General features: G+C 44.9%; 1 protein-coding gene across 1 annotated transcript in view; it reads left to right on the top strand.

Annotated features, from left to right (window-relative positions):
* The window catches only part of C2CD3 (C2 domain containing 3 centriole elongation regulator), a 374,295-nt gene that overhangs the window by 56,970 nt on the left and 303,269 nt on the right, over nt 1–14,056 (top strand). Inside the window, exon 7 of the mRNA XM_030200012.1 lies at nt 4,889–5,047. Within this exon, the coding sequence (XP_030055872.1) occupies nt 4,889–5,047 (159 nt within the window). The remainder of the gene's footprint in view (nt 1–4,888; nt 5,048–14,056) is intronic.

The following is a 14,056-nucleotide window of genomic DNA, read 5'->3' on the forward strand; positions in this document are numbered from 1 at the left end:
TCTTCAGTTTGTCTGATATTGCGAAAGTATGTTCCAGGGTTTTTATGGATGAAGGGAGGTTTGTTTTGTGGTGAGAAGAGAGAATAAGGCAGTGAGTTTTTTTCCTTGTTGAGTTTGAGTTTGAATGCCGATGCCCAGGCATCCATTAAGCTTAAACTAGTCTTTATTGCAACAGTGATTTCTGTTGGATTAGAGTTGAACGGTATGTAAATGGTGACATCATCCGCATACAGAAAAGGATCAAGATTTTGCTTGTATAGGGCATGAGCAAGGGGGATCATCATCAGATTAAATAATATGGGTGAGAGAGGTGAACCCTGGGGTACTCCGCAGTCGGTACTCCATGATGGTGATATGTTTGAGTTTGCTTTTACTTAATAGGATCTCATGGTTAGGAAACCCTTGATCCATTTGAGTATATTCCCTCCTATGTCTATCTTGTCGAGTATTCTTAATAGTATATAGTGGTCAACCATATCGAATGCGCTTGACAAGTCGAATTGCAAGAGGAGTATGTTTTTACCTAATGCGATTTCCTTTTTGAACTTGGCTAGGAGAGTTACCAGGACGGGTTCCGTACTGTGGAGAGATCTGAAGCCTGACTGTGATTCATGAAGGATTGAGAAATTGTCGATGTATTCAGTAAGCTGTTTAGCTACAATGCTTTCCATCAGTTTGGTTGTAAGTGGGATGAATGCCACAGGTCGATAGTTGGTGATATTGTTAGTTTTCTTTTTGGTGTCTTTTGGTAATGGTGTAAGTAGTATATTACCTTTGTCTTTGGGGAATATGCCATGCTGGAACAAGAAGTTGAGGTGGGAGGTAAGTTCAGTGATGAATCGAGTGGGGGGGCATATAATTGGGGCAGGTGTCCAATTGACAGGTTGTAGAGAGCCTATTGGTTGCTAGTGCTATTGCTTCTTGTGTGATCAGGGCAAAATTTGTCCAAGTTCGGTCGGCTGGGTATTCTTCTGAGCGTGGGTCTAGCTCATTACGGAAGGTATCAAGGTTGGTGTAGTCTTGTGACATATTTTTGCGTAGATCGACAATTTTGCCTTTGAAGTAGTTAGCAATTTCGTCTGCTGTTGGGATTCCTGATTTTGTTGAGGACACTGGTTTTGTGTCTAGTAATTTATCCAGTAGCTTGTATAATTTTTTCATGTCTTTGTAGTCAGAACCTAGTTGTTCATTATAGTAGTTCCGTTTGGATTTTTTGATTTCATTTTTGTATTTTCTATGTGATTCTTTCCAAGTGTTTAGATTTTGGTCGTTTTTGTTTTTTCTCCAGGCTCGTTCGAGTTGTCTGGTTCTAGATTTTAATTGTTTCACATTTTCGTTGAACCATGGGGTCCTGTTTGGTTTGTGAGTGGTTTTTGTTCGTAAAGGAGCTAATTCATTTTGAACGGTGATACATCTTGATTCCCAATCTGCAAGATAGTTGATGGAATCAGATGTTATAGACCAATTGTCGTAAATTGATTGCCAAAATGCAGTTGTGTCCACTTTACCTCTGGTTTGATAAGATTTCTTTTCATCAGCTTTGAAATGCCCATTCTTCAGCCAATGTAGTGTCAGATTTAATTTGAAGTGATCTGACCATGGAATTTCCGTGCATTTGTGGTCAATGACTTTAATGATTTGGTCTGATGCAAATTTATGGCTTAGTAGGTCAAGTGTGGCCTTTTCTGTGGGTGGCATTCGGAAGTGGCCATTTGAAATCCCATAGTTGGAAGAATTCCTTACAATCTTGGACACCAGTTGAGTTTGGGTCTTTTAAATGAAGGTTTATGTCCCCAATGACTAGTATGTTTGAGTTAGATGTACAAGTGGCCGATATGAAATCCAAAAATTCCGTTAAATTTAATTGCTGCTGAGGGTCTGGAGGAGGCGTTGTAAATCGAATAATATAATTAGCTTTAACGATAGGTGGTAAGGCTTCCTTCGGAACTCCTAATACTTCTGTAAAATATTTCTTCAACATTTCAATTGGGGCAATCAATGGTGATTTTGGAAATTTAAGGACTCTTAGGTTGTTCTTCCTCATCTGATTATCCAGATATTCTATCTTCTTATCCATGATATTTCTATCCTGAATAAGTGTTCCAATGGAACTTTGTAATTTTTTAAATTCACCATCATATAAATCAGTTCTTTGTTCATATGATTGAACTCTCTCATTCAAAGAGTTTTGAGATTGTTTCGAAACAGATAGCTTTTGTTTAAAGGAATTGTTTACCTGGAGAAGTGATATATTCAAAGTCTGGATAGTGTCCCACAGCACCTCAAGAGTTACTATTGCTGGTCTTTGCTTCACCTCGAGGCCCAGAGGAGCAGTTCCCAGAGTTGGGGAAGGCAAAGGGATATCAACCCTTGCTGCACCAATTGATGTTAAATCCACTGGGGTAGAAGAATCGGCAGGGCCTCTCCTAGGCTCCAGGGTGAACATACCAACTTTGGGAAGGTCACTACTGGGCTCGCCTGCCGCCATCACTCTGCTTCCTGGTCTCGGGGCTGGTAGTTGAAGAAGCAGACTTAACAAAGCCGCTTCAATGCTGGGGTCCTCCAACAACGGGGAGGAACTGGTCAAAGTGGGCATTTGCATACCCAATGTTTGAACGCTTCGATCGTTGTCTGCCTCCGAACGGAATTTCCTCTGAGGTTAGGAGAGGCTTTCACCCTGGTTTTCCCTTTTCCCCATTAGAGAAGGGGGGAAAGTACTACTCTTTGAAGATTATGCTGGAGGTTTCAAGACCTCTCAACACACGTCTCCTCTCATAGATGCCATCTTGTCTCCCAGGTGATTTATTACTCTTTAATTTGTCAATTTGGCTTAGTTCGTTTTCCATGTTCTCTGAGATTTCTTTCAGTTCTTCTGCATCACCACCCTTGAAAACCATTTCTGGTACAGATAGATACCTTACATCTTCTTCCGTAAAGACCGAAGCAAAGACTTCATTCAGTTTCTCCGCTGTAGCCTTCTCTTCCCTGAGTGCCCCTTTTGTTCCTTCATGATATAATGGTCCCACAGATTCCCTCGCAGGCTTTCTACCTGAAAAAGTTGTTACTGTGAGTTTTTTGTTCCTCTGCACTAAGTTTCTCTTCATATTCTTTTTTAGCCTTCTTTATCAAACTTTGCATCTAGCCTCACAGTGCTTATGTTACTTCTTATTTTCTTCATTTTGGTCCTTTTTCCATTCTTTGAAGGACATTCTTTTGGCTCTAATAGCCTCTTTCACGTCACCTTTTAACCATGATGGTTGTCATTTTCTCTTCTTTCCACCTTTGTAAGTATGTGGAATGCATCTGGTCTGGACTTCGAAGATGAGATGCAGCTCTCTCTCCAGTTCACAGTTCACTAGCTGGGTATTGCTGGCTTGCTCCCAGTATTCGGGGAATTGTACTAATGGAAATCCTGAAGGGTTAATACCCTCCTGCCACCACCCGCATATCCTTTCCTGACTGACTACAACCACTCACAGCAGCGACCCAGTCCAGTCTCCCTAAGTGTACAAGTGGACTATGAAACCAACCTCAAACCCAGGTTTCCAGTCTATAGGCCCGAGTCCTGTCAGATCTCCCTGGGGCTTCTCCTCTCAGACCTCCCCATGACGGGACATACACTCTGTCACGCATGAACTCTGGTGTTTTTGTTGTATGCCCCTTCTTTATAGAATGCAGAATGTGGTGACGTTTCATAAGAGGCTTATCTTTTTCTGCAAGTATTTTGATATTTCTGCAGTTCCAGTTCCTCATTCCTAGTCTCCTTCCAGTCCCATCTGCCACCCTCAGGCTCAGCTGTTTTCCAGTTCTAGCCCCAGCATGAGCCTCTTCCCATCCCAACTAGCTAGCCAGCCTGCACTTCCTCTCTTCACAATGATTGGCGCCTGTACCTTCACTCCCCACTCTGTGCTCTGCCTGTGCCCGTGGTATTCTATTTTTAAAAGCAAACCAATCACTTTCTGTTATGAGAGACAGGAATTTTTTATTTTTGCCTTTTCAAATTTCCATGGGCAGGAGAAAAAGACCAAAGGAACATGCTCCCTTTGCTGTGAAGGGGTGGGTGGTTGAGGCAGGTTTTTGGCACCCTCAAGCTTGGGTGCCTTAAACTAGTGCCTCACTGGCTCGCCTCTTAAGCTTGCTCTGACAGCTAGTCAGTATGGCAGACGGCAATGACAGAACTAACTACCAGCTTGGTCTGTCTAGCAGGGTGCAGGTACTGTAATAATCTGAAATTCTAGTGTAGATGCATTTGTTCAAATAGCCAGGTTTATTTGGGGGCCCAGCAGGCCAGATGTTTGACAACAGCAGTACTAGAATTAGTAAGTAATAAGAATATAACATAGCTTTGCGGTTAGACAGGGGGAAACAAATGATTCTGGGTATGAAATGAATGGGGGATTTTGTATTCTTACTTTCTCAGGATGGCAGTATACAGATGGGGAAGATGCTAAACTGTCGTGGATAAAGAGAGATCTTAAAACCAATCACACTCTATAGCAGGCAGCTGGGATATATCCTTGCATTCAGGGACAGCAGACCATCTTTATGGTTGGAAGGGCAAACAAACAATCTATAGTTGCTGATGTTTGGTTAGGTCCTTGCCCTGATGACTTTCCCTGTTTCGCTACCTATGCTTGCAGTATGGGAATAAGTGAAAAACTTCAGTGTTGTGCTTGGTCTTTTTCTGGCATCGGTTAATGCATTTTTAAGGCCATTATTTTGCTATTCATCATTATCATCATAGTTTGAAATGCTAACTTTGTTGGACTGAAAAAATGCAGAATAATTTTTCTCTTCACTAGGACTCTAATATATAGTATCAATTATTTTTTAGATTGTAATTGTGTTATAGTGCGTTTCATATTCAGTTTTATCTGTCTGTTTTCAGCCAGGTAACTCTGCCTTCATCTAAAGGACTCTTTCAAAATCTGCTGGATAATAGTGTTGTATCTCCTACAAAAAATCCCCTTCATTTTTCAGTAGAAGATCCAGACCAGAATTTCGATACACTTTCTGAAAGCAGAACAATACAACTACTACTAGGCAGGTAAATACTGTGAGTTGCCTGGATTGCACTAGTCTACTTAGCCTTTTATATAAACTTTATTTCTCCAAGGACAAGCAGGCTACATGCTCACATGTGGTTGACATCATCCACGTTGCCCGGTGTGGAGCATAAAAAAGCTAATACCACGTGCATCATCCTCACCATGCATGGACGAATGCCTTCCCGCCTGCCGTGAGACCGCGGCACCATCAGTCTCTTCTCATACGTTGTGAGGAGAGGATGCACTTTCCGCAGCACCTTACACCGTCTGGTGTGCGAGTATTTTTTCAGAGCATAAAGTGCCTTCCAAGGAGATTTTTCTTCTCTGTTTTGTCCTGTTTTTCTTTTTTTGCCTTATGTATTGGTCTTGTATTGGTTTAGATAGTTTTTTCCCTACTTGGGGTTTTTTTTTTTTCCACGCTTTGTAGGCCCTCTTAGGCCTGAGCTCCGGTCTGGACTCATCCCTGTAATTTTTTCAGATGTTTTGCCCATTTTTTCTGGCACCATAAAGTTGTTTAATTTGGCCATGGCTGTTTTTCCTTCCATGTCTTTGAAGGTTCCTAGTGGCTTTAAGTGTTGTACTCAGTGAAATAGGGCCATCTCTGGCAAAGACACTCATTCCTGGTGTCTTCCGTGTTTGGGGCCTTAACATACCTCTTCCAGCTGTGTTCTGTGTCTTCGTATGAAGAAAAGAATGTTTTGTACGTTTTGGGATCTTGCCAGGTATTTGTGACTTGGATTGGCTGCTGTTGGAAACAGGATGCTGGGCTTGATGGACCTTTGGTCTGTCCCAGTATTGCAATACTTACATACTTATGTAATCCAGCTGGCCAGAGAGGCTCAGCAAGATAAACTTTTTGGAGCCTGGTCCAAATCCTCAACATCTGCATCAACATCGAGAGTTGCACTAACATCGGGTCATCAGTCCATATTTGGGCTAAGCCTTTCTCTGACACTGGGTGTAGATGTGCATTAAGTGAGTCTCTATCTGCCGCAATGCTGACTGTTGTGCAGGGCCCTCCGGGACTGGTCAGCATCAGACCTAACCTTGAGGCGACGTGAGGATTCAGCATCGTCCTCAGTACCTAGGAGTGTCGATGACCAGCATGGGGCGAAATTCAAGAAGCATTTTCATCGATCACCCTTGACGCATGGTGCTGGGAGCTACGGGGCAGTGAAGGAATCTCCAGTCCTCGAGAAGTGTCAGTGCTGGGAGGACCTTTCTCCCTCCATACAAGAGGTGCTCATGTGTAGGTATCCATGCAGCCAGGACCCGGCACCAATTTTGACCCTAGCAGTTCAGCAGCCTGTGTCTGATCCGACGCCCCAGCCTTTCCTGATGGCTTCTCTCGATGAGCACATCTGGGTTATGCTACATGAGCACTTGGTGAAGCTTTTACATCGGTGTCTGGGGTGCTTGCGCCTGGGATGCCTCTAGCTGCAGCTCCAAAAGGCCCTCAGCCTACGATGAGGTCTCTGATGCCAGTGTTGCATGTGGCTCCGGTGTCGGCATCCGCCCCTGCTGGTAACCCCTCAACGTCAGTGGAGGAAGCTTCTCCAGAGTCGAGGGTGGAGGACATGGTTCTTCTGTACCAAGGCAGGCTTGATCTTGGCAGTCCCATGAAGAGTTCTTCGCCAACACCATTGAGGAGCGCTCATGGGAGTCTGATGAGGATCCACGATACTTCTCAGAAGAGGAGTCCTATGGTACTTCTTCTGACCCCTTCCCTCCTGATGAAAGAAGATCTCCACCTGAGAGCCTTTCCTTTCCATCTTTTGTCATGGAAATGACAGTTGCATTCCGATTCATTCAGAGATGGAGGACGAGCCCAGGGCTGAGATGTTCAAGGTCCTGGACTACGATTCTCCTCCTAGAGAGGCTATGATGGTCCCGCTTCATAAGATCCTACATTGAGGTGAAGAACTGGGAGTCCCCTCTGTCGATCCCTGTCCTGCCCGAAAAGATCGACACAATGCATCAGATCCATAGCTCCCTTGGCTGTGATAGGCCCAGTTGCCTCATCACTCCATGGTGGTGGAATCTGCGCTCAAAAGAGCTAGTAGTTCTAGGGACTGTGCTTCTGCACCTCTGGTAGGGAAGCTAGAATCCTATATTCCTTTGGGTGGAAGTTTATCAGGCATCTATGGTGTCAAGCCTCGGGAAACCTAGAGGATGTCTTCTGAGTAACACCAGAGTTGGTTCAGATTCTACTTTGGTGGACATTCGATCCAATTTGATTGTGGGACTGCCATTTCAAATACCTCAGCCCCAGAAGGTGCTGACAACGGATACGTCCCATTTGGGCTGGGGAGCTCACTTGGACGGGCTTCATACCCAAGGTGCATGATCAGCCCAGGAGACAAATCACCACATCAACTTTCTGAAGCTCCAGGCAATCTGGAACGCTCTAAAGGTTTTCAGAGATTGACTGTTCAACCAAATTGTGCTCATTCAAATAGATAAACAGGTTGCTGTGTACTACACCAACAAGCAGGGGGGCACTGGATCATGCCCACTGTGTCAGGCGGCCATCCGGATGTGCCACTGGGCAGTCCAGCATGGGATGCTCCTCAAAGTCACTTACCTGGCTGGCAAATTCAACAGCCTGGCTGACAGACTGAATAGGGTCATGCAACTGCACGAGTGGTCACTCAGCATAGGTGTTGTCTGCGATATCTTCTGAGTGTGGGGCACCCCCTTGGTGGATCTCTTGGCTACTGAATTCAATCACAAAGTCCCATGGTTTTGTTCATGGCTCCAGGCTCATTACCGGTTAGCGTCGGATGCCTTCCTCCATTGGGGGACTGGCCTTCTGTATGCGTATCCTCCCATCCCTCTTGTGGGGAAGACTGCTGAAAGTCAAGAAAAACCAAGGGACCATGATCCTGATTGTTACATATTGGCCCAGGCAGATCTGGTTCTCCTTTATTCTGGAGTTATCCTCCAAAAAACCTTGGAGATTGGAGTGTTTTCCAACTCTCATCACACAGAACAAGGGATCTCTTCTATATCCCAACCTTCAGTACCTAGCCCTCACAGCCTGGATGTTGAGAGCTTAGAATTTGCTTCCTTGCATATTCCTGAAAGTGTCCCCAAGGTCTTGCTGGCTTCCAGGAGCGATGCCACTAAGAGGTATTACCCTTTCAAATAGAGGAGATTTGCCATCCGGTGTGAGGGCAAGGCCTTAGATCCCCTTTCTTGCCCTACACAGACCTTGCTTGAATACCTTCTACACCTCTCTAGTCTGGTCTCAAAACCAACTCTGTAAGGGTTCACCTTAGTGCGATTAGTGCTTTCCATCACCATGTAGAGGATAAGCCCATCTTTGGGCAGCCTCTCGTTGCTCACTTCATGAGAATTTTGCTTTTTACAAAGCCTCCTGTCAAGCCTCTGCCTGTGTCATAGGACCTCAACATCATCCTCACTCAACTGATAAAAGCTCCTTTTGAGCGCTTGATTACTGTCATCTGAAGTACTTGACCTGGAAGGTCTTGTTTTTGGTGGCTGTTACTTCAGCTCACAGTGTCAGTGAGCTTCAGGCCCTAGTGGTTGATTCACCTTACCTCAGTTTCATCATAATAGAGTAGTTCGGGTTCTCCACACACACCCTAAGTTCCTGCCTAAGGTAGTGTTGGAGTTCCATCTGAACCAGTCAGCTGTCCTAACATTTTTCCCAGACCTCATGCCAATCCTGGCAAAAGCGCACTGCACACCTTGGACTGCAAGTGAGCAATGGCATTTTACTTGGAGCAGACTAGACCCTACAGACAGTCCACCCAGCTTTTTATTTCTCTTGATCCCAACAGGATGGGGTTCACTATGCTATTGGGAAATGTACCATTTTCAATTTTTTATTTTTGTTACATTTGTACCCTGTGCTTTCCCACTCATGGCAGGCTCAATGCGGCTTACATGGGGCAATGGAGGGTTAAGTGACTTGCCCAGAGTCACAAGGAGCTGTCTGTGCCTGAAGTGGGAATTGAACTCAGTTCCTCAGTTCCCCAGGACCAAAGTCCATCACCCTAACCACTAGGCCACTCCTCCACTCGGGAAGGGAAAGGGAAATGGGACTTGATATACCGCCTTTCTGTGGTTTTTGCAACTACATTCAAAGTGGTTTACATAGTATATTCAGGTACTTATTTGTACCAGGGGCAATGGGGCAATGGAGGGTTAAGTGACTTGCCCAGAGTCACAAGGAGCTGCAGTGGGAATCGAACTCAGTTCCCCAGGATCAAAGTCCACTGCACTAACCACTAGGCTACTCCTCCGCTCAATTAATTGGCTAGCAGATTGCATTTCATTCATTGATACCTAGGCTGGGCTGACTCTTGAAGGTCATGTTAAGGCTCATAATGTCAGAGCCATGGTGGTGTCGGTAGCCCACTTTGGTTAGCCTCCATTGAAGAAATTTGCAAGGCTGCAATTTGGTCTTCAATCCACCATTCATATCTCATTACTGCCTTGAGCAGGACACCTGATGCGATAGCCAGTTTGGATAGACAATGCTGCAGAATTTGTTTGGGTTCTAGAATCCAACTCTATCCCCCTAGGCCCATTCTGTTGTGTTCCAGACTACACTCAATATAGTTTTGGGTTAATTACTATTTTGTCTTCGCCGTTGCGAGGCCCAGTTGATCAGTGGTGGTTGTTTTTGGTGAGCCTGGTAGCAAAGGATTCCCACATGTGAGAATACGGCCTGTTTGTCCTCGTAGAAAGCAAAGATACTTACCTATAGCAGGTATTCTCAGAGGATAGCAATTCATTCATTCTCACATACCCTTCCACCTCCCGTTGGAGTTGATTCCATGCTATAGTATTCTACTTATGATCCCATGCTTTCATGACTGGCGGGAAACCACTTGTGTTTGCACGGTGGGTGCTCTTAAAGTGGAATTAGCTTTTTTATGCTCCACATCGGGCGATGTGGATGTCACCCACGTGTGAGAATGAATGGCCTGCTGTAATGGCCTGCTGTACTTGGAGTACATTCTACAGGGAAGTATCTTTGCTATATAATGTTTTGGCTGTATGTATTCTGTGTAGCCAAAAATATTTTTAGTAAAATAATATAGAAAATTAAAATGTTTTGATTGTGACATCTTTTTATGTACCATTTAAACTGTATCACTACCTACAAAGGCTCTGTTTTTCACCAGAGCCAATATTGCTACTGCACTATTTATGTTAAAGGTTGTTTAAAGGGTACAAGGTTATTAGTATGGGAAGCTGCCTTAATGAGGAAAAAATTTATTCTTCAATATGGATTCATCCTGAGACCCCCATATTTTTGTCACATGAAGGAAACGTTTTTTTTTTTTTTTTTTTAACTATTTGGGATCTTTATATTCAAACAAATGCCAGAACAAGAAGTTTCATTTTGAACAATCTACATCTGTCTTGGATATACATCTCTAGTGTTTTGTAGGGTTTAAGATAGGGTTGGGCTGATGTATATGAAATGGAGTATTCTGGGAGGGAATTTGGTTGGGTAGGTTTGATTTAAATTGGATTATATGATTTTAGAGGGGGCAGAAGCTATAAGAAACAAGATCTCTCCCCTTAGATTGGGAACAGGAAGTGTGTTGACTCTATTCGTTACACACAGTGTTGTTCCACAGTGTTTACCTGTTTCCTTTTTTCTTGGATGGAAATGCTGTACCATTTTGGCTGGTTTTAAAAAAATAATTGTTTTATATTTAAATCAATAAAAAGTTTTCAAATAAAGGGTACAGGGTTAAAGGGTCATGGATTTGATTATACCGCCTTTCTGTGGTACAAAGCAGTTTACATTTATTATATGTAGGTACTTTCCCGGTCCTTAGTGGGCTCATAATCTGTTTTTGTAATTGGGGTAATAGAAGATTAAGTGACTTGTCCAAAATAACAAGGAGCCACAGTGGGAATCGAGCCCAGGTTCTCAGCCCACTAGAAAATATTAATAAATACAATTCAAACTAAAAAAAAAAATAAAGGAAAAAAACCACCATCTCATTCTATGATTGTGTCTAAATAGGAGATGTAAGATGTGAAAATACAGAGCTGCTGAAATGCCACTTTTCAAAGTGCAAAGACCCTTTATTTGTTAATTGTTTGGAACAGTCTGAATATAAGAGGCATTTTGAAAGAGATGCTTTCTAGTCCTCAGATTGGTGAGTGTTTCTTGAACTGCCCCAACATGCAATCTTTGGAAGGAATGGAAAGACTGCTGAGGGGAAAAAATGGATGCTAATGAATCCCACAAAGAAATTCAGTTCCTTAGCGTCAGCAGCAGATGAATCCAGAGACTGTGGGTTGTGACCTTCTACCATCTTATAGGACGGTACCTTTCCTGGTCAGTCAGTATATCTCTGTCTCCAGTAGGTGGTAGATGGTTCTCCATGAGCTCCTGATTTCATCTGTGGTATAGGCTCCTGTTCTGGTTTCCCTGTCGAGCCTGGGAGTGCCTTGGCTGAGTGGTGCCAGGTCCCTCCCACACTCCGTTCCCTTTTCCAGCCCATTTTTCTCCGCTTCTTCCTCAGAGTGTACCTTGGGGGAAAAAAGACTCAATATTTCACCAGTTGGCATTGGAGACAGATACCTGCAGCTTTTGCTGCTGGGAGCTGTGTTTTGAGAAAGGGAGGTTTGTGCCTGCTCTGTTTGGCAGTAGCTACATCAGACAGGGGAATATTGTAATTTCCCTGCATATTTCCTGCATTTTACTTCAAGCCAACAAGCCGGGTGAGTGTCTCCTTAAATTTTTTTATTACCTTCGGCTCTGGTGGTTTTACTTTAATTTTTGGCGCAAGGACAGCTGAAGCGACAAGCAGCGTCGGGTAAATGTTTGGGGACTTGCTTGGAGGGTTTTTTGCCAGAGAGGGTCCCGATGCCTGAGGGAAAATTTTTCCATGCATGTCTCGCTGGCACGCTCTCCTCTGAAGTCTTAGTCCAGCGTGGGTCTTTCTCTGCAGTCAGCCACGGCCATCTTGTCTCAGCGATCGGTGTCTCCCGCGGTGGCAGCATGCAAGGGACAGGGTCCTTTTTCTTCCTCTCCAGCTCTTGGGCTCTCTGGGTCTTCTCGGGTGGCAAGTAATGAAACAGGCTTACTGGCTGTGGTTGTGGCGCCATTTTCTCCAGAGTTTGTTCTCCTTCACCAGGCTTACTTGCTGAAAAGATCTCGCCCCCTGCTATATTGGCACACCAAATGGACCCAGCGGAGTCCTTACCAGCTCCCCAGCTTCTACAAGGTGATCCCTTGGTTAAGAAGAGAAGCTTAGATATTATTCCTGATGCAGGGTCTCTGCTCCCTCACTCCCCTCCTTGGTCTTAGGCTGGGTGCTCTGCCGCTTCTGTTCAGGGTGTTTTCCCTGAAGGGCAGGAGGAGTGTGAACTGCTGGGTGATGAGACCGGTGATCTAACCATGGTACGGATCTTTTGCAGGGAGGAGCTTCCTTCGTTTATTATAAAGGCCTTAAAAGCACTTTATATCTCCAGCCTGGAGGATCCAGTGCCAGCAGTGTCCAATCCTAAAATGGCCAGCACTAGGCATCTGCCTAGGGTGTTCCTGGTGCATTAGGCAATTCAGAAGCTGATCTCTGCTCAGTGGTCTACCCCATATGGGGGCCTCAGGGTATCCAGAGCTATGTCTAAGCTTTACCTTATTGTCCAAGGTAGATTCTTTGGTAGCTGCGGTTACTTGAACATCACTCTTCTGGTGGAAGGTGGCATAGCTGTGAAGGACAGGAAGCTTGAGTCCTCCTTAAAAGTATCCTTTGAGATTTCTGCACTCTTGCTCCAGGCTGTGATTTGCAGCTTGTATGCGGCTAGGGCTTGCCACAATTGGGTGCAGCAGGCCACGGATGCCCTGGTGACATCTGAGGATCATTTCTTTATGAAATTTCCAAGCATAGAGACTGGTCTTGTGTATTTGTCCGACTCTCTCTGTGTTTTGGTCTGCGTCTCAACCAAAATAATGGCCTTGGTGGTAACTGCCCGTCCCTTCCTATGGCTAAGCTACTGTGCTTGGATGCTGCATCTAAGCAGCATCTGACTAAGTTGTCCGTGGGGCATCTCCTTTTTGGGGAGGATTTGGAGAAACTGGTGAAAGGTCTGGGTATTCCAAGACTCAGAGGGTGCAGGAGGATAAACCGTACTTATCGTTACAAATGCCTCAGGTGCAGTCTCGTCTGAAGGATGCCAAGAGATAGTACTCTGAATGTTGTTCTTCCTCTGCTGCCTTTCCTAGATTGCGGTTTCAACAGCGGTAGTCCTTTCACTCGGGCAAGGGGCCTGCCAATCAGGCCACTCGAGCTCCAGCCACCACTATGCCTTCGCAATGATGGGAACCTGATCCAATCTTCGGTGGAAAAAGTGGGAGGCCACGTCTCTCTTTCTTTAATGAGAAGTGGGTCAAAATTACTACAGACCAGTGGGCCTTAGAGATTATCAAAGATGGTTACAAATGAGTTTTCCTCTCCCATCGTCAGTTTTTTTCTTGGAGTTCCCATGCTTCAGCAAAGTGGGCAGTGGTTCAGTCCATGCTCTGTGCACTGCATGAGCTGGGGACGGTGGTGCCGGTGCCACGACACAGGATTGGGCAGGGCCAGTACTCCCATTTACTTTGTGGTTCCGAAGAAAGGTGGGTCTTACCACCTTGAATCTCAAACAAGTCAATCAGTGTTTTTGCATCTGACGTTTTCAGATGGAGGGCTTGAGGTTGGTGCTGGCGGTGGTGCAGCTGGGCGAGTTCCTCATGGCTCTAGATCTCAAGGAAGCATATCTGCATATTCTCATCTGGCTACTACATCAGCGATTTCTTCGTTTAGCTTTGTTTGGCAGTCACTTTCAGTTTCAGGTGATGCCATTCAGGTTAGTTATGGCGCCCAGAACCTTATCCAAGGTCTTGGTGGTGGTGGCCGGTGGGAGGGGATACGGGTTCATCCATTCCTTGATGACTGGCTCATTCACGCGTCCTCTGAGCAAGAGAGTCATCAAATCATGAACACAGTCATTATGCTGTTGAAGTACCT

Source organism: Microcaecilia unicolor, chromosome 4 (genome assembly GCF_901765095.1).
Source record: "Microcaecilia unicolor chromosome 4, aMicUni1.1, whole genome shotgun sequence".
Classification (NCBI taxonomy): Eukaryota; Metazoa; Chordata; class Amphibia; order Gymnophiona; family Siphonopidae; genus Microcaecilia; species Microcaecilia unicolor.